At 55.5% G+C, this 17,480-nt stretch overlaps 1 protein-coding gene and 1 pseudogene across 8 annotated transcripts; one reads left to right on the forward strand and one right to left on the reverse strand.

Moving 5' to 3' along the window:
• The first annotated feature begins 4,516 nt into the window (after positions 1-4,516).
• LOC129031215 (uncharacterized) lies at positions 4,517-9,411 on the forward strand (annotated as a pseudogene).
• A 1,479-nt stretch (positions 9,412-10,890) lies between these two features.
• CCDC74B (coiled-coil domain containing 74B) lies at positions 10,891-16,739 on the reverse strand. 8 transcript variants are annotated; one of them, XM_054479072.1, is made up of 8 exons: positions 16,349-16,739; positions 14,864-14,908; positions 13,727-13,777; positions 12,752-12,890; positions 11,802-11,994; positions 11,627-11,700; positions 11,495-11,551; positions 10,891-11,294 (listed from the first exon to the last, which is right to left on the reverse strand). In XM_054479072.1, the coding sequence occupies exons 1-8, from the start codon at positions 16,596-16,598 to the stop codon at positions 11,159-11,161; spliced, it is 945 nt and encodes a 314-aa protein (XP_054335047.1). In that variant the 5' UTR covers positions 16,599-16,739; the 3' UTR covers positions 10,891-11,158. The 8 variants fall into 8 exon arrangements, with proteins under 8 accessions (XP_054335047.1, XP_054335046.1, XP_054335044.1 ...); XM_054479071.2 differs by having other exon boundaries at positions 12,752-12,902; positions 16,349-16,730; XM_054479069.2 differs by having other exon boundaries at positions 13,727-13,975; positions 16,349-16,730.
• Positions 16,740-17,480: the final 741 nt, after the last annotated feature.

Raw genomic sequence — 17,480 nt, forward strand, 5'->3', positions numbered from 1 at the left:
GGATTCTAACCCTGTATATCTCAAATTTTATTAGTATTACTGAATCTTAAAGGGAGCTGTGATGTCTTTAGAAATATTAAGCCTATAAACAAGGTCTATATGAGGTTAAACAGTATTCAAATTTCTATACGCTTTAAAACATGGACACAATGTATTGAGAAACACACTTACGAAACTGCACCCAATCAACTGTGGACAAAAATTTAGATATTATCTCTTCCATATAAGCTATCTAGTGGTATTTATACATATTCTTCCATGTATCAACAGTATCTTACATGCTCATAACCTTAAAAATAACAAGTGTCTAAATTATAGGCCTTACACATTTCTACGGGCTTGAAAAATGATACAATATAGATTGTCTTTAAAGCAGTCAAGAAAATGCATAAACTTCTAGAGGAATCAGTAAAATAAAAATAAAAAGTTCACACCGATAGTAGTAATACTAGGAATAAAAGACGACTCAACACCACAGGTTCTTAGAGACAAAAGTTAATAAAGCCTTGTTTTTGGTTGTGACTCTCTGCCTTAAAACATACACGGCCGGGCGCAGTGGCTCATGCCTGTAATCCAAACACTTTGGGAGGCCATGGTGGGTGGATCACCTGAGGTCAGGTGTTCTAGGCTAGCCTGGCCAACATGGTGAAACCCCATCTTCTACTAAAACTACAAAAATTAGCCAGGCGTGGTGGCAGGCACCTATAATCCCAGCTACTCAGGGGGCCAAGACAGAAGAACTGCTTTCACCCAGGAGGCGGAGGTTGCAGTGAGCCGAGATCGGGCCATCGTACTCCAGCCTGGGGGACAAGAGGGAGACTTCATTTCAAAAAAAAAAAAAAAAATTACACACGATTCTCCCCACTTCCTTTTTCTCTTGCAAAGAGGTGGTGATGAACCAGGTTTGCTCAGGCAGATGACAATACTCTTGAAAATGGTGGCAGAGAGCCAGGTGCGGTGGCTCATACCTCCAATCCCAGCACTTTGGGAAGCTGAGGCGGGTGGATCACTTGAGGTCGGGAGTTCAAGACCATGCTGACCAACATAGAGAAAACCTCATCTCTACTAAAAACACAAAGTTAGCTGGGCATGGTGGCGCATGCCTGCAATCCCAGTTACTCGGGAGACTTGCTTGAACCCGGGAGGCGGAGGTTGCAGTGAGCCGAGATCACCCCATTGCACTCCAGCCTGGGTAACAAGAGCTAAACTCCATCTCAAAAAAAAAAAAAAAAAAAAGAAAGGAAGGAAATGGTGGCAGAGAAAGAAAATGAAGGCAATACAGTTCACTTAGTAATCTCATTAATGAGAACTTACCCCGTGACTCTTGCATAGCTCCAAATATGTGAGAGACATGAAATGGCTGTTTGCTACCAATATTTTATTTGATGCTTCATTTTTTGATTCTCTGAATAACTACTTATAACACATTAGCCCATTTATGCCAGACGCTGTAATTTTTTCAATTTTTGCATGAGTGAAAAATCAGACCTTGTCAATAACCTTGAGCAGTAGGATGTAACTCCCTCATCCTTAGCGTTCCAATAATGGAACTCTAAGCATAAGTGGGTTAACACGATCATGAAAGCATAGCTATTCAAGTAACTAATTCTACAACTGATTTTTTTCCTCATCCCTCAAACATAGTAAGGAACCAGTTATTTTAAAAATACAACACAGTGACAATTTTGGCTTGTTGTTTGTTAAGGCCATTGCTTGGCATAAAGAAAACAAGAAAAGGAGAAACAAAAATAGAAACATGAAATAGAAGCAGCAGCAAAAGAAAATGAAGAGGAATAAGAAGATAAGAAGAATATGCAGACTAGAAAAAGCAAAAAGAACAAGTGCAGGAATTAGAAGGCCTATTATGACATCTTTTATCCCCTCCTCAATTCACGAAATTTGAAAAAGTCCAAGACTATCACAACAAAAAAGAAGGAAAAAATGGCCAGGTGTGGTAGCTCACGCCTATAATCCTAGCACTTTGGGAGGCCAAGGTGGGCGGATCATGAGATCAAGAGATCTAGACCACCCTGGCTAACACTGTGAAACCCCATCTCTACTAAAAATACAAAAATAAAATTAGCTGGGAGTGGTGGCGGGCGCCTGTAGTCCCAGCTACTAGGGAGGCTGAGGCAGGAGGATGGTGTGAACCCAGAAAGCGGAGCTTGCAGTGAGCCGAGATCGTGCCACTGCACTCCAGCCAGGGCAAAAGAGCGAGACTCTGTCTCAAAAACACACACGCACACACAGTCACCCCCCAAATTTTGTTAAGAATGAGACAATGCTGCCACTCACGCCTGGCTCAGAAGGAGGGCACCCTCCAGAGATTGCAAAAGAAGGGGGAGGACTCCTTTCCCTAAGTGCGCACCCACCACTGCCACCGAGGCCCACGGTACAGCACCCGCAGGTTCCTCCCCACCCCAGATCGGGCCGGGCCCTGCAGCACTCCTACTCCCCCTTTCCGGCCCCCAGACTTGCTGCCACTACCACCACCAGCACCAATGCCAACACAACTGCTGTCGCCGTCAATGCAGCAGCCCACCCTACAAGATTCCCACCACCTTGCCCCCACGGGCACCCTCTACCACTCCTGCCGAGCTGCAGTCTCCGTGGCTGCCACCAATCACATGAGGCAAGCTGCAGAGTCACACCATATGCAGGCTCCAGCGTACCACAGGTGATTCCTTCTCCTCCTCCTCCAGCCTGGCTTGGAGCAGCTAGACGGGCAAAGCCAGAAAAGCCTAGAATGGGATGCAGGGAGTGGTAGTGTTAGAGCCCCACCTTGTGACGCTGGCCACTGGGTGGCAGGGACCAGCTTCAGCTAAGGCACTCACACCCACCCTCCAAAGTCCAGCCTCCCTTTCTGGCAAAAGCTGGCCAGGAACTGGGGCCTGGGGTGGGTGTGAGTGCCTTCGCTGAAACCATCCCCATCCGGGTGCAGCTGGCCAGAAATTGCTGGGCCCACCGGGGCTGCACTCCTTGGGGAGCAGAAGTAGGAGAAACTCAGACCCAGCCAGCCCTCCCTACTCAACTGCTGGTTCCCGTTCCTGACACCTCCACCCACAGTGCCCTGTTCCCACAGTCCCCCGTGATGCCCACCAATCCCCACCCGGTAGTCCCAGGTGGTCTCCCCAACACAGAGCATGGGGTGTGGGCAGGAGGTACAGGCCGGAGAACCACAGTGGGTGTGGGGGCCCTGCTGTACTCAAGATTGCACTAGCAGGAAGAGATCACTTTCTAGAGTCTGGAGTCCGGAAAGGAGAAGAGTCACCCGAAGGAGCAAGGAGACCATGGCTGTTGCTGTCGCTACCACCTCGGCAGCCGACCAACACCACTGGCAGTATAGCCCCCATAGCACCCCTAACCTGACCCCTGCCACCGGCAGTGTATCCCCCGGACAGCACACCCAACACACCCTGTGCCAGTTGCAGGCAGTGTAACCCCAATACCCCCCCAACCACCCCCTCCACAGGCAGTGTAGCACCCGATAGTGCCCACAACCTGACCCAGCCACAGGTGTTGCTGCACAAGACAGCACCCCAAAATCGCCGCCCCCACCCTGCCACGGGTAGCGCAGCTCCTAATAGTGCACCCTGAGTAAGGGCAGTGCAGCACCCGACAACACTCCTAAACCACCCCCCACTGCCAGCATTGCAGCTCCGAATAACCACCCAACCCACTCCTTGCCCCGGGCAGTGCAGCAGAAAATAGCGCCCCTAACCTAACCCATCCCCCGCCACTGGCAGTACACGTTAGTGCACACAACCTGCCTCCCCCCCACCACCCCCGCCACCGCAGGCAGTGTAGCCCCCGATAGCCAGCCAACACCCCCCCACCCCCCCACTGCCAGCAAAGCAATCTCGGAGAGTGCCCCCACCCAGCCCCCTGACACAGGCAGTGCAGTCTCGTGCAGTGAGCCCCAATAGGACACCCAACCCCTGCCCCCACAGGCGGGCAGTGCATCCCCGGATAACTTACCTACACCGGAACATTTCTACCACTCTGGCCGAGCTGCAGTGTCCGAAGTCACCACCAACCGCAGCGAGGCGAGCCGGGGTGGCTCAGGCTCCAGCCTCCAGCATGCGTCTGTGCCGCTCCCTTCTACTCGTCTTCCTGCCCAGCAGGAGAAGCTCCCGCTGCCGGCCGCCCTCCTACTGCTCTGTTGACACCACCAACTGCAGTGAGCCAGTGTCCGGGGCTCCAGCCAGAAACAGGTGGCAGCCAGGCCGGACTCCACACGCAAAGCTGAAGAACCTGAAATGACCTGACGCCGCCTCAGCATGCTTTACCTACTCAGGTTGCGCACATGCAGTTCCCGGACTACATGTTCTGATTGGATGAGAGAAAAACCTCTACTCTGATTGGACTTTATTTTCATGCTGTGATTGGTTGTCTTTAGACTTGCTCTCATCCAATCAGAACATGATAATAAAGTCCAATCCGAGTAACCCTGGAGGGTTTTTCTCATCCAATCAGAACATGCAGTCAGGAATCCTCCTCTATATAACTTCGGTATATGACTGTTGCTGAAGGGAAGTCAGGCTCTTCCAGGTTCCCGTATTTTCCTATGGAGCTGCTCAGTGCCTGGCTTAGAGGACCGGGAATGGGTAATCACCAGCCATACGCTGGAGGCTGGAGCCGCTCCACCGTGGCTCGCCTCGCTGCGATTGGTGGTAACCGCGACCGAGACGGCAGTGTGGCGGGAGCTGTAAGAGGAGGAAAATAGTTTTGGGATAGATGGAGGGGGTAAAGAGGGTGGTTAGTGCCAAAGGGAAAAGAGAATAGCGAGCAGGAGAACGCGTTGCAAAAAGACGGTGGGGAAAAGATGGTGGGAAAAAAACTTTTTGGGTAGATGGAGGGGGGAAAACAGGGTGGGGAGCGGGAGGGAGGGAAGGTTTTGCAGAAAGATGGTGGGTAAAAAGTTTATGGGTAGATGGAGGAGGAAAGAGAGGGTGGTGGAGGGGAGAAACAGCGTTGAGCAGTAGGGAGAGAAGGTTTTGTGAAAAGACAGTGGGGAGAAAAGGTTTTGGGTAGATAGAGGGGGAAAAGAGGGTAATGGGTGGGGGAAAGGAAAAGAGGGTAACGGGTGGGGGAAGGGAAAAGGGTAGCCAGGGGGAGGAAGACAAGGTTTTGCAAAAAGATAGTGGGCAGAAAAGAAAGACGGTGGAGAAAGAAAAGACAGTGGGTAAAAAGTGTTTGGGTAGATGGGGGGGGGGAAAGAGGGTAACGAGGAGGAGGAAAGAGGGTGACGAGAGGGAGCAGGGAAAGAGAGTTGGGAAAAAAAATGGGAAAATAGTTTGGGGTAGATGGAAGGCAAAAAAGAGAGTGGCAAGCAGGATAGGGCAAAGAAGAGGACAAGTGGGAAGGGGGGAAGACTGAAAAGACGGTGGGGAATATTCTAGGGGGTAGATGGAGGGGGAAAAGAGGGAGGTGAGCAGGAGTTGGGAGAAGGCTTTGCGAAAAGACTGGGATTACAAAGTGCTGGGATTACAGACATGAGCCACCGTGCCCGGCCATGATTTCAGTTTTTAAAAATGCGTTGTAACTTGTTTTTTGGCCTAACACATAGTCTGTTGTGGAGAATAATCCATATGCTATTCAGTGGAATGTGCATTATGCAGTTGCGGAGTGGAAAGCTGTGTAAATGTTAGGTCTATTTGGTATAGAGTACAGTTTAACTGATGATGTTTTGTTGTCTGGATGATCTGTCCATTGACAATAGTGGGGTGTTCATTATAGCAGAGCGTTGAGATATTCTGTTACTGTATTGCAGTCTATCCTTTAAGGTCTGTTAATATTTGCTTCTGTATTTAGTTGCTTGAGTGCTGGTTGTATATGCACTTATAATTGTTATGCTGCTGTTTACTTTTTTCTCATTATATAATTATCTTCATTTTTTTCTTTTTTTGACTGAAAGTCTGTATAATCTAAGTAGAGCTACTCCTGCTTTTTTTGGTTTCCACTGGTATGGGATATCATTTATCATGTCTTCACTTTCAGTCTATGTATGTCTATAGGTGAACTGAGTTTCTTGTAGGCAGTATATAATTGGGTCTTGTATTTTAATCCATTCAGCCACTCTGTCTTAATTGGAGAATTTAATTCATTTATATTCAAGGTTATTATTAACGGGTAAAAACATACTACTGCCATTTTTTACTTGTTTTCTGGTTGTTTTGCTACTCTCTCTTTTTTCTTTTCTTCTGTATCCCTTCTTTCCTCTTTCTCTTCTCTCTGATCTCTCTCTTTCTTTCTTTTCTTTCTTCCTTCCCTTCCTTCCTGTCTTTATTTGTAGTGAGGTAATTTTTTCTGGTAGTGTGTTTTAATTGCTTGCTTTCATTTTCAGAGTGTCTATTATTGATTTTTGTTTTCTGGTTACCATGAGGCAAACAACGTAATTATAACAAGTTATTTTAAACTGAAGAAGACTTAACTTTGATTTGTCCCAGCTACTCCAGAGGCTCAGGTGGGAGGATTGCTTGACCCTGGGAGGCCAAGGTTACAGTGAGTTGAGATCGCGCCACTGCGAATATAAATAAATAAATAAACAAACAATAGCTTATAATGAATTCTGATTGTAAATTTTGAGATGATGATTGATAAGGTATAAAGAAGAAAGTGAAAATCAGTCATAATCTCATTACCCAAATATAACTACTACTAATGTTTTGGTACATATGCTTCCTAATTCATAACTCTCTCTCTCTCTCTCTCACACACACACACACACACAAACACACACACACACACACACACGCTCGTACACGTAAAATAGATACATTTTACACACAGATACAATTTTATTGTAACATTTTAAGAAAAACAGCTTTGTAATTTTTTATTTAAAAATATTGGCAGGGCGCGGTGACTCATGCCTGTAATCCTAGCACTATGGGAGGCCCAGGCAGGCGGATCACAAGGTCAGGAGATCAAGACCATCCTGGCTAACACGGTGAAACCCCGTCTCTACTAAAAATACAAAAAAAAAAATTAGCTGGGCATGGTGGCGGGCGCCTGTAGTCCCAGCTGCTCGGGAGGCTGAGGTAGGAGAATGGCAAGAACCCAGGAGGTGGAGCTTGCAGTGAGCAGAGATGGCGCCACTGCACTCCAGCCTGGGTGACAGAGTGAGACTCCGTCTCAAAAAAAAAAAAAAACTCAAGAATGACATGGCAGTGGTGAGTGGGATCCTGGGCATCCCTGGGGGAATTGGGTCTCCCCCAAGAGCTCCTGGGAGCACCGCTGGGAGGGGCCTTCAAGGTTAGGGTGGCTGGGTAGGGGCTGGGCCTGACCTGAGACCCTGCCCACCAGGCCTCTTCCAGGCCAGGTTTGCTGTACTGGGTGGGAACGTGGGAGAAGTCACTCTCTGTCTGCGGTCCCCATCGGTGCCTCTGCCACCCAGCCCAGAGGGGACAGGGACTCTGGGGAGGACAAGGCTGTGGGGATGGGAGATTATACCCAGGATCGGCCAACATTATCTGCACAAGGGTGGAGGCTGAGAGAGAGGCCTCGGGAATCTGGCTGTGAGGACGGGCCTGGGGTGGGAAAGCCCCCTACATGGGGAACCCTCGGGTTCCGGGCTGCTGACCATGCCCATCCTGCCTCCAGCCCACTCCCCCACTGCCCCCGGTGCCACTGACCAAACAGCAGTACCCATGCCAGCAGCTCCTGGATGCTGTCCTGGCCAACATCCGCTCACCCTCTTCAACCATTCCCTGTACCGCACATTCATTCCAACCATGACTGCCATCCACAGCCCACCCATCACATACATCCAGCTGGGCTGGGCTTCGCGGAGGATGGCTGCCTGGCCCTGGGCCATGTGTGCCCACTGTGGTCACCATCCTGCCTCCCCAAGGCCCCGGTGGTATGCACCCGGAAGCACAGGCTTGAGGATGATGAGCAGCAGAACATCCCCAGCATGCTCCAGGGCTTGGTGGCCAGGCTGGACCCCAAGTGCATGATAAACCTGGACCCTTCTCACTGCAGCAACAATGGCACCATCCGCCTGATCTGCAAGCTGGGTAAGTGTCCAGGAGGGCCAGGCTGGTGCAGGAGAGCAACCCCCGACCGCAGCCCCAGGCCTAGCAGCGGTCCAAGCCGGAGGGCACAGTGTCCGGACCCCACCCTGTGTTCATGTCCCGGCAGGCTGTCTGCTCTGTCTTCACATACACCGGGCCCAGGACAGACTGGCCATGCCTCTGCCCCGACCCCCGGAGCCCACACACCCTCACCTCCCCAACACAGATGTGGCTCTGCTTGCTTGGGGCCCTAGAGAGGTGGCAGGCAGGACCTGTGGGCACCCATCGATGCAGGGCACTCTGGGCTTCAGGTTTGGAAGTCCGAGAGTCAGAGAGACATCCAGGCTTTGCCACAAGCCTCATCAGAATCTCCCGGGGTGTGAAGAGTCCTGTTCGGGAGCAGGGCTGTGAGGCAGGGCAGGCCAGGACTTGTCTGGGTCACCGGTACAGCCTTGTGTGTTGCAAATGACAAGGACCTCCCAAGTGTGCCACCATGTGCCCACCGACTCCCCTACCCAGAGTCCACTGTGGATGGACTGGCAGTGGCTGTATGGTGGGCAGACCCAGAGGGAGCTGTCTGGGGGCCCAGGGCAGGCAGCGGTCATTCTGGAAAACCAGGCTTCCAGTGCTGCAGGGACAGCCTCTGTGCACTCCAGCCCCTCCCAGCTCAGGCCCCTCCCTCCCCTCTTCTGACTCCCCCTGCGCAGGCAGGAGCGGGTTTTCCAGTGGTCAACTGAGAGATAGGGGTCTCTGCTCTTCCTCTGTGTCCCTTTGCCCCTTCATCTTCTGTCAGGTCAGCTGTCCAGGGTGCCTGTGTTCAGTGGCTGAGGGGTGAGAAAGCCTACGGCTCAAGGACAGACCCTGCTTTTCCCAGAGGCCACCAGGGAGCTCAGCGGGGCTGACAGGTCCTACCAGTAGCTTGGGCACACAAGGCCCCATCTGGGTGATGTGGCTCCAGAGAGAGTCATGTTGACAGGGGTCAGTCTCCCTGAGCCCAGAGCTGGCACACAGCAGAGCCAGGGCTGGGTCCCCAAGGTTGTCAGAGGCAAAGCCCTGGGCTCCAAATCCCGTTCAGATTCAGTTCTTCACTGACGAGGCTCTGGGAGGACAGCCCGATGGCCAGGCAGGCAGCATGCAGGGCTCCTCCTGGTGCTTCAGCCAGTCCTGGGGCTGCCACTTCCCAGAGCACTGCCGGGTGTGCAGGGCGTGGGTGCAGCGCCGGCTGCCTCAGGCTCATGCCCACTGTTCTGTTGCAGGCACCAACCCCTTCCTCAGGTCAATGCACCACTGCGTGACCTCCAAGCAGCTGCAGCTCCCAGACAAGCACTTGGTTACCACCTTGCTCAACAGCTGTGCCGGGAGCATCCACAAGGCCTGCCTCTCGGCTGCCTAGCCAGGACTGCAGGGATGGCCCAAAGCCTCATCAGGGCCAAGGACGCATGCCTCCTGTCAGACACTTCTAGGTGTTGGCGTCCATGGAGAGCCTGGAGTTAGGTTAGCTTTCCTCCTTTTCTCTCCTGCCTTGGGGATCTGCCAAATGAAATCCCACAGGCGCGGTGGAGCGGGCTGCTCGCCGTGGCCTGTCCAGGGTCCGGGTCCGTCTCAGCAGCATGAGGGTGCACTCAGGGTGTTGTTAGAGCTTCTTGTGTGTGCTCGACACACCCCTGCTCCTTTCTATAGGAGAACACAGAGGACATAGGAAACCCTTCAAACACACATCGGATTCTCTGCTCACAGTTTTGGGTTCAGGCTGCGCTGCTTTGGGCAGGTGGTGCTCCCCCTAGGGAAGCCCCTAAGTCCAGGGCACAGGCTGCCTGTCGGAGGGAGGGCTGGCCCATGGCTGCTGCCAGCTCCCCACCACCAGCTGGGCCTCAGCCCTCACGGCATTCCTGCTGAGCACTGTGGGGCCCCCAGGGAGCAGGGGCAGGAGGGATCCTGCTGCTGGCACCCCTGTGTCACTCGTGTGAGGGCCGTGTCCCCATTGTGAAGGATGAAGAGTGAGGCCCTCTGGACCCGCGTCCTCAGAACACTATGCGCTGCGCCACCCAGAGAGAGCGGGCCTGGCGGTGGGTGGGGCCATGCAGTGAGCGCCTCCCTATGTTTCCCACTACCCTGGGCACCGGCCAGCAGCCCTTTGGTGACAAGAGTCCCCCCTTTTAATGCATACCACCCCATCATCTGTGATTGTTATAATCTTGTTATTCCTGTGTTTGTCAGGACTTGTCACTGTGTCCCCCGCTCCATGAAACTGGGCCTGCTGTCCTGTTAGGATACTGTAAGCCCCCGGGCCTCGGCTGTCCTTTCTGACACACTGTCCCATTCCTTGGCCTGGTTCATCCCCCAGCTTCCTGGCAAAGTTCCTGCTCCCTGAAGCAGGAAGAGGCTCAGATTAATGCCAAGGAAGTGGGGCCGTGGGCCTGGGAAGACTGTGTGGCTGGCTGAGGGTGGGCACTAAGCTGGCCACCCCACCCCCAACAGTGGACATGGCTGTGCTGTGGCAGAAGGGGTGGTGCGGGCATGGCCACGGCACTCAAGACAGCCCTCCGAGGAGGAGGGCGAGCCTGGCTGGACCCCCTGTCTGCGGTGCTGTGTCAGGGCAGGAGAGGACAGCGTCTTGCCCCCAGGAGTGTGCAGTCTGGGCAAGAGATAGAGTGATCATATGTTTGGAACACAGCTCCAGCCCAGCCAGGGGACCAGAAAAGCCCTCCTGCTTCCAGGGAGGATGTGCAGGGCTCTGCCAATGCCTCTCTCCCAGGGCCGCTGGCAGGTCCCAGGATGAGCAAGACTGGGCTGCCCAGGCAGGTCCCTGCAGACAGCGGCGGCTGGGAAGGGACGCAATGCCTGATAGCCAGTGAGGAACCAGGCACACAACTTGGAAATAAACAAGCTTTATTTTCAGTTTCAACAGGTAAGGCGATACCAACTTTATCATGTGCTTTTATGTAAATGCCAAATAGCAAAATAACAGCTAGAAAATAAACAGTTTGTCAGTTTGGAGATCAAGTACTTTATCTATCTTGAGTGTCTTCTATCTTGGAATTTAGCCAGGCCTAAAAGTAGTGGAAGTATCAGGAAATGCTATAGAGAGCCCGTCTCCAGCTGCAGGTTGGTGGGCCTGGCATTGACCAGATGCGGGTGGCTCAAAGCACTGAGCGATGCAGGCGCCGTTTCTGCATTGCCTGCAACCTCTTCTGCCTCTCTGCAAAGTTGTTCTTCGGGGTCTGCTTTAGTGCAGGCAGGATGGCACGCTCTGCCACAGGTGGGCTCAGAAGCAGGCTGGAGGCGGGTAGAGGGACTGTCACCGTGAGCATCCCCGGGAGTGGAGTGTTCAGGGAGTGGGGCCTGCATGGCCCTCACGGGGGCCCAGAGAGGCCTCAGCGAGCTCTGCTTCTTCGCCGCCACCCTCCCTTCCCGACTCCCTCCCTGGGGCCCAGGCTTCAGGGCTGCCCCGCTGTCCCCATGCTTGTGGGACTTACCATTTCTTGGAGAGGCCCTTGGTGGAGACCTTGGGGAAATGCATGGCTTCTTGGTCCCTGGGTGAAGGAAGAGTCAGCAGTGAGCTGTGGATAGGCCCCCAGGGATGGGGCAGGGGTGTACCAGGCACTCACCTGGGAAAGCTAGCTTCCTCTGGGGCTGCCTGGGGCCTCTGGCTCCCTTCCAGGAGGGACTTGAGGTGCTGCAGCTGAAAGGCAGGGGCAGGGGCATGGTGGGGCCTATGGCGGCACCAGACTACCCAGGGCCACCCCCACCACCCAGGGCCACCCCCACCACCCAGGGCCTCACCTCTTGGGTCTGCAGGAGGTTGGTATTCCACAGCTCGCGGATGAGCACTTCGCACTGCTTAAGTGTGGTGGGCTTTCGCAGGGGAAGGGGCAGGATCATTGGGGGGTGTGCCCCCGCCCCCATCTGCCTGCCCTGGTGCTGGCTGCTCCCCATACAGGCAGCTCCTGCATTAGAGGCTTCTGCTTTCTCCTTTCTGAAACAGTCATTGCAGCAGCCAGAGGTGACCTGCCCAGGTGCATCTAACCACCCACCCAGCATACCTTCCCAGGCAGCGCCCAGGCCAATGTGGGGAAGAGGGCCTGGTTCCCCTCTCCCACTGAGCAGGGTGCTCTGGGCACCAGGTGGGGGTCTCTGGGACTGGGGCCTGTCCCTCTCTCCCCTCTGAAGGTGCCCTAAGGGTCAGATGGGCTTCAGTGGGTGACCAGCTAGCTGCCAGGCTGCTCTCAGTCGTGACCCCACACCCAGTGGGGCATCTTACTCCATGCCTGGTCTCGGGATGTGCAGACGCAGAAGCCTGTCCTGCTGGTTGTGCTGCTGAAAGTGTGCACTCTGTAGCATCCCAGGGCAGTCCCAGAAACTCAGGGATCACCAGAACCTGGTCCTGCTCTGACCTGCTGGCCTACTGCCCTCCAAAGGCAGGCTGTGGCCAGGGGCAGCAGGCATGCAACTCACTTTTCTTGGTAAGAATATTACTTTACTTTTCTCTGAGGAAGTGGTTTAGGGGCTGCTACTGGCCCCCCTTGTGGGCTCAGGTCAGCACAGGTACTCTGCAGGACCCCCAGGGGAGGGGAGGAAGACAGCACCCACCGATGGGTAGAGCGTGGCCGTTATCTGCTATCATGAGGCCTGGAGACAGGCCCCTGGAGCTAGGGGCAGAGCAGTTGGCTGACTGCAGGGCGTGAGCCTAGTAAATGTAGTCATGGGGCCCTTAGGGTGCAGGCAAGCCTTACCTGGCCTGCCCTTGTACCCCAGGAACCTTGTCCAGCTTGCTGTTGTGAAGTAGGGGCTCCTCTTCCAGGTCCGCCTTCTGGGGGACGTCAGCTTTCGAATCTTGCTTGTTGAAGGAGCCGGGCTGGGGCCTGGCCTTGCCTTGAGAGTTGGCTGCAAGTCAGACCCTACAAGTCCGGTCACTGCAGGCACCAACAGTCACTGCCCAAGTTTTCCAGGATCAGCTGTGTGTACCTAAGAAGCCCCTGCCCCTGCCTCAGTTTCCTCCTCTGTAAAGGGAAGCCTGCCTTGGAGGGTTCTGGGGGGAATCAATGAGGTTCTGAGGGTGAAGCCCATGGGTGGTGTCTGTGAACACTCTAGAACAATCAAGATAGTGGAAGCTGGCCCCATTTTGGGTAAAATGAAACTGCATGAGAGGCTTGGGACCCAGCCTGCATGGGTTTCCTCGGCAAGGACAAGGCCCATCTAGCACCTGGGCCCATCACAGGAATGGTGGGGGTTAGGGCTGGGCTGAGGAAAATGCCCGGCCTCACAGAGTGGGGAAAAGAAGCTCTCTGCTCCCGGCTCACTCTGCAGAAGGTGCCATGAGCCCAGGGCTCCGTGGGCAGTGCCATCCCTCCTGTGTCCTGCCTGCTTGTGGCAGGGACACGGCCAAGCAGGGCTTCTGCTGGGTAGCCAGGGTACATCCTCCCTAGAAGGCCACCCGGGGAGGCCCCTCCTGCCTGCTTGCTGCCCCGCCCTGGGGTGCCTGCTGTGAGGCCTTACTGCCCTGTGACTGGTCCCTGGTCCTGCCCACCCCCCCTTAATCCTCTCCCGGTGGCTTCAGCTTGCAGGGCTCTTTTCAGCTGCACCTTCACCCCCAAATCCTGGAGCTTGGCCCAGCAGAGGGTGCCTGGTCAGCACCCCTAGAGGCCATCCAGGCTGGAGTCCCCGTGGGGCACTCACCCCTGTGAGCACATGGACGCCAGCCTGCTCACCTGAATTAGAGATGGACTTGACAGACTGGAAGCTTGACGTGGAGAGGCTGTCTGCAGGAGAGCGCACAGTGTCGGCGCTACCGCCCGCAAGATGCCCACGCTTGCCTCCTGGCCTGTGTGTCTGTGAGGAGCCCTCCTTCAGCCTGGCAGGGCTGGGTCCTCCCGACTCTACCCACACTCCGTTGACGCAGACCCAGCGAGCGCCCAAGGGAGCAGAGGCCCCGGAAAGGTGGTTTCCTGAGGGGCCATCTGGAAAGCAGGAGGGCTTGGGACACATGAAACAGCAGGTCCCGAGGGAGAGCATGGCCTCTTCCTGTGTCCTGTCAGGGTCCCCGGCACTGCAGGGCTGGGGCTGCTGACTTGGGCCACACTTTGCCCAGAACAGCTCACTGGAGTTGCCACAGCGACTAGGGAAGGGCCCTCCCTCGACCCCATTCTCCATGTCTCCCTGGGAAGGGAGAGCCCTAGGCACTGCCCCAGCTGCAATGTTCCCAGGCTGGCTCCATCCACCAGTCAGATGTCCTCCTGATGTCAGCCCTGGCCCCAAAGATAACGGGAAGTGAGCTCGAGACCACAACCCAGAATCCTGGGCTGGGTGGGGGCCACTGTCAGAATGGGGAAGTGCCTTGGACAAGCGGCAAGGAAACAGGACTGTGCTTCCTCCCTTTGTCCCCATGGTTGCTGCCCAGATGGCAGGAAGGGATCCCCGGATGGAGTGTGTCCAGAGCCCCTGGGCCCCCAGCATGTCAGGACTCAGAGCCATGGGGCTGGAAATCCTGGGCCTGGCCACAGCAGCAATCTGAGGCAAAGACCTAGCAGGGCAGGGGCTGTCCCAGGGGTTCCTTCCCATTTCAGCTCTACTTGGAGGAGGGAGGGTCTGGGAAGCACCCTGTACCGACCTCCCCACTGCAATGACCTCAGGCCCTGGGCTTACTGAGAGCAGCACGTGCTGTGCTTGGCTGCATAACATTGTCCAGCCACGGCTAGAGGTAGCGGCATCTGGCCGGGTCCCCCAGAACCTGTCCCCACTGGGTTGGCATACAGGGGCCAGTACAGCCAGGTGGGCAAGGACAGTTTGGAGGGGCTCCCCCGGGTGGCAAGAGCATCCCATCAGGCACTGAAGGGCCCAGTTCTCACCTTTCTTCTGTGATGTCTGATTCATTATGAGCTTGTAATGGAGATCTGAAAGCAAGCACACGCTCTCCTCAGCACTTGTGAAACTACAGCCATTCTGAGAGAAGAAGCCTGGCCTGTCCTCTCCCCGCTGCTGAGCTCGAGAGTCCTGGCTCCCTACTGGCTGATTGGGCCCTGCCCCATGGATCCCGCTCTCCACCACGCCTTTACCGTGGGCGGCAGGCCAGGAATGGCCCTGCCTGTTCCCTAGGCAGAGCCCACCCGGCATATCGGCCTCATCCATCTGAGATGACTGGAGGGCGTCCACACTGCCAGGCAGGACGTGGGCTTTAGGGGTACAGAGGTGAACTCCGGAACCCCTGGCTATGGCGGTGTCATGATCCCGTGGGCATCAGGGACTGGGTGGGGGCTCAAGAAGACATGAGGAACGGGGTGTCCTGAGGCTCAGGAAGACATGAGGAAGGGGGGTCCTGACAAAACAGACGCCTGGTGATGGGATACGCGGCACTCAGGTAAGGCAGCACCAGGGAACGGGGCGGGAGAGGAGGCCGCGGGCACTGGTGCCCTTGCTTGGAGCCCTCCTGAAGCAGGAGCGAGGAGTGGAGCCACATCCCACATCCTGGCGGGCCCTACTTCTGCTCGGGGCAGGAGGGATGGGGGAGGAGGGAGGGAGAAGGAGGGGCGTGGGGGTGAGGAGCAGCTAAGGGTGCAGGTGGCAAGGCCCCGCCGGAGGACAGCATGGGCACAGGCGAAGCGGGGACGGGGTGGGGGGCGGGGGGATGCCTGCTCCTGATCCGGTGTGTTTAGCTGGAAGAAATTCACTGAGCTGCGCACTCGCACTTGGGCACATTTCCTTGTATAAAGTTTTTGTTTGTTTGTTTTTGTTTTTTTGAGACGGAGTCTCGCTCTGTCACCCCGGCTGGAGTGCAGTGGCGCGATCTCGGCTCACTGCAAGCTCCGCCTCCCGGGTTCACGTCATTCTCCTGCCTCAGCCTCCGGAGTAGCTGGGACTACAGGCGCCCACCACCACGCCCAGCTAATTTTTTTGTATTTTTAGTAGAGACGGGATTTCACCGTGTTAGCCAGGATGGTCTTGGTCTCCTGACCTCGTGATCCGCCCGCCTCGGCCCCCCAAAGTGCTGGAATTACAGGAGTGAGCTGCCGCGCCCGGCCCCCTCTATAAAGTTTTTAACAGAGGTGTGTCTGACCCTGCCTGGAGAGGAGAGGACTGGCGGAGTCAGCATCTGAAATGATGCTGCCCCACCAGACAGGCAGACAGGGTCGGCACTGCCCGGGGGCCACGCGGGTCTCCCTCTGGGAGGAGGGGACAGCTCAGCGTGGCAGGACCCAGGGCGGGCTTGCTGTCCTGTGTTCCCCCTGAGCCCAGGCGTGTGCTGGAGTTCGTGGCTGTGTTTCTGGGCTGCGCGAGCCGCAGTGTTGAGTGTGCCTGGGGAGGCAGGGCCGGCCTAGGGCCCCGCGCCGGCTCACCCTTGTTCTCCCGCTTCAGGTGCTCGATCTCCTCATGGAGCTTGGCCAGCATCTCCGAGTGCTGCTGCTGCAGGAACTGCAGGCTCTTCTCCAGGTCCAGGTTCCGTTTCTGCGGGTCGCTCTGCCTGAGCTGCGGGCTCTGCGGCCTAAAGGACTGGACGCCCACAGAGGGGCGCTGGCGCCGGCGGCGGGAGCCCGGGGTCGGCGAGCTGGGGGGCCGCGTCCCAGCTGCCACCCCCGCACAGCTCATATCGCCATCGCCAGGTACCCTCCCGCTGCCACTGCACCCCGGCTCTGTGGCCAGGCCGCCCTAGCCCGGCGCCCCGTCACCATGGAAACCGGGCGACGGAGGGCGCGAGGCGGTTGGCGGGGGCGGGGCCTGTCGCTGGCTCTTCCTGGGTGAGTAGTGATTTACAAGGCATCCAGGGCTGGGCACAGGGGCTCACGCCTGTAATCCCCGAACGTTGGGAGGCCGAGGCGGACGGATCACTTGAGGTCAGGAGTTCGTGACCATCCTGACCAACATGGGGAAACCCCGACTCTACTGAAAATACAAAATTTAACCGGGCGTAGTGGCAGGAGCCAGTATTCCCAGCTACTCGGGAGGCTGAGGCAGGAGAATAGCTTGAACCGGGAGGCAGAGGTTGCAGTGAGCCGAGATCGCACCGCTGCACTCCAACCTGGGCAACAGAGACTCTGTCTAAAAAATAATAATAATAATAATAATAAAAGGTATCCAGGCATCCTTTCCAGCTTGGATGGAAAGTGAGACCCCATCTCTATAAAAATTAAAAGAAAAAAAACCCGGGCATGGTGGCTTGTGCCTGTAGTCCCAACTACTCGGGAGGCTGAGGCAGGAGGATTGCTGGAACCCCAGAGGTCAAGGCTGGAGTGAGCTATGATGGCACCACTGAACTCCAGCCTAAGTGACAGAGTGAGATGCTGCCTAAAAATAAGAGGCCGGGCGCAGTGGCTCACGCCTGTAATCCCAGCTACTCTGGAGGCTGAGGCAGGAGAATCACTTGAACCCAGGAGGTGGAGGTTGCAGTGAGCCAAGATCGCGCCATTGCACTCCAGCCTGGGCGACAGGGTGAGACTCCATCTCAAAAAAAAAAAAATTAATTAATTAATT

Source organism: Pongo pygmaeus, chromosome 11 (assembly GCF_028885625.2).
Source record: "Pongo pygmaeus isolate AG05252 chromosome 11, NHGRI_mPonPyg2-v2.0_pri, whole genome shotgun sequence".
Taxonomy (NCBI): Eukaryota; Metazoa; Chordata; class Mammalia; order Primates; family Hominidae; genus Pongo; species Pongo pygmaeus.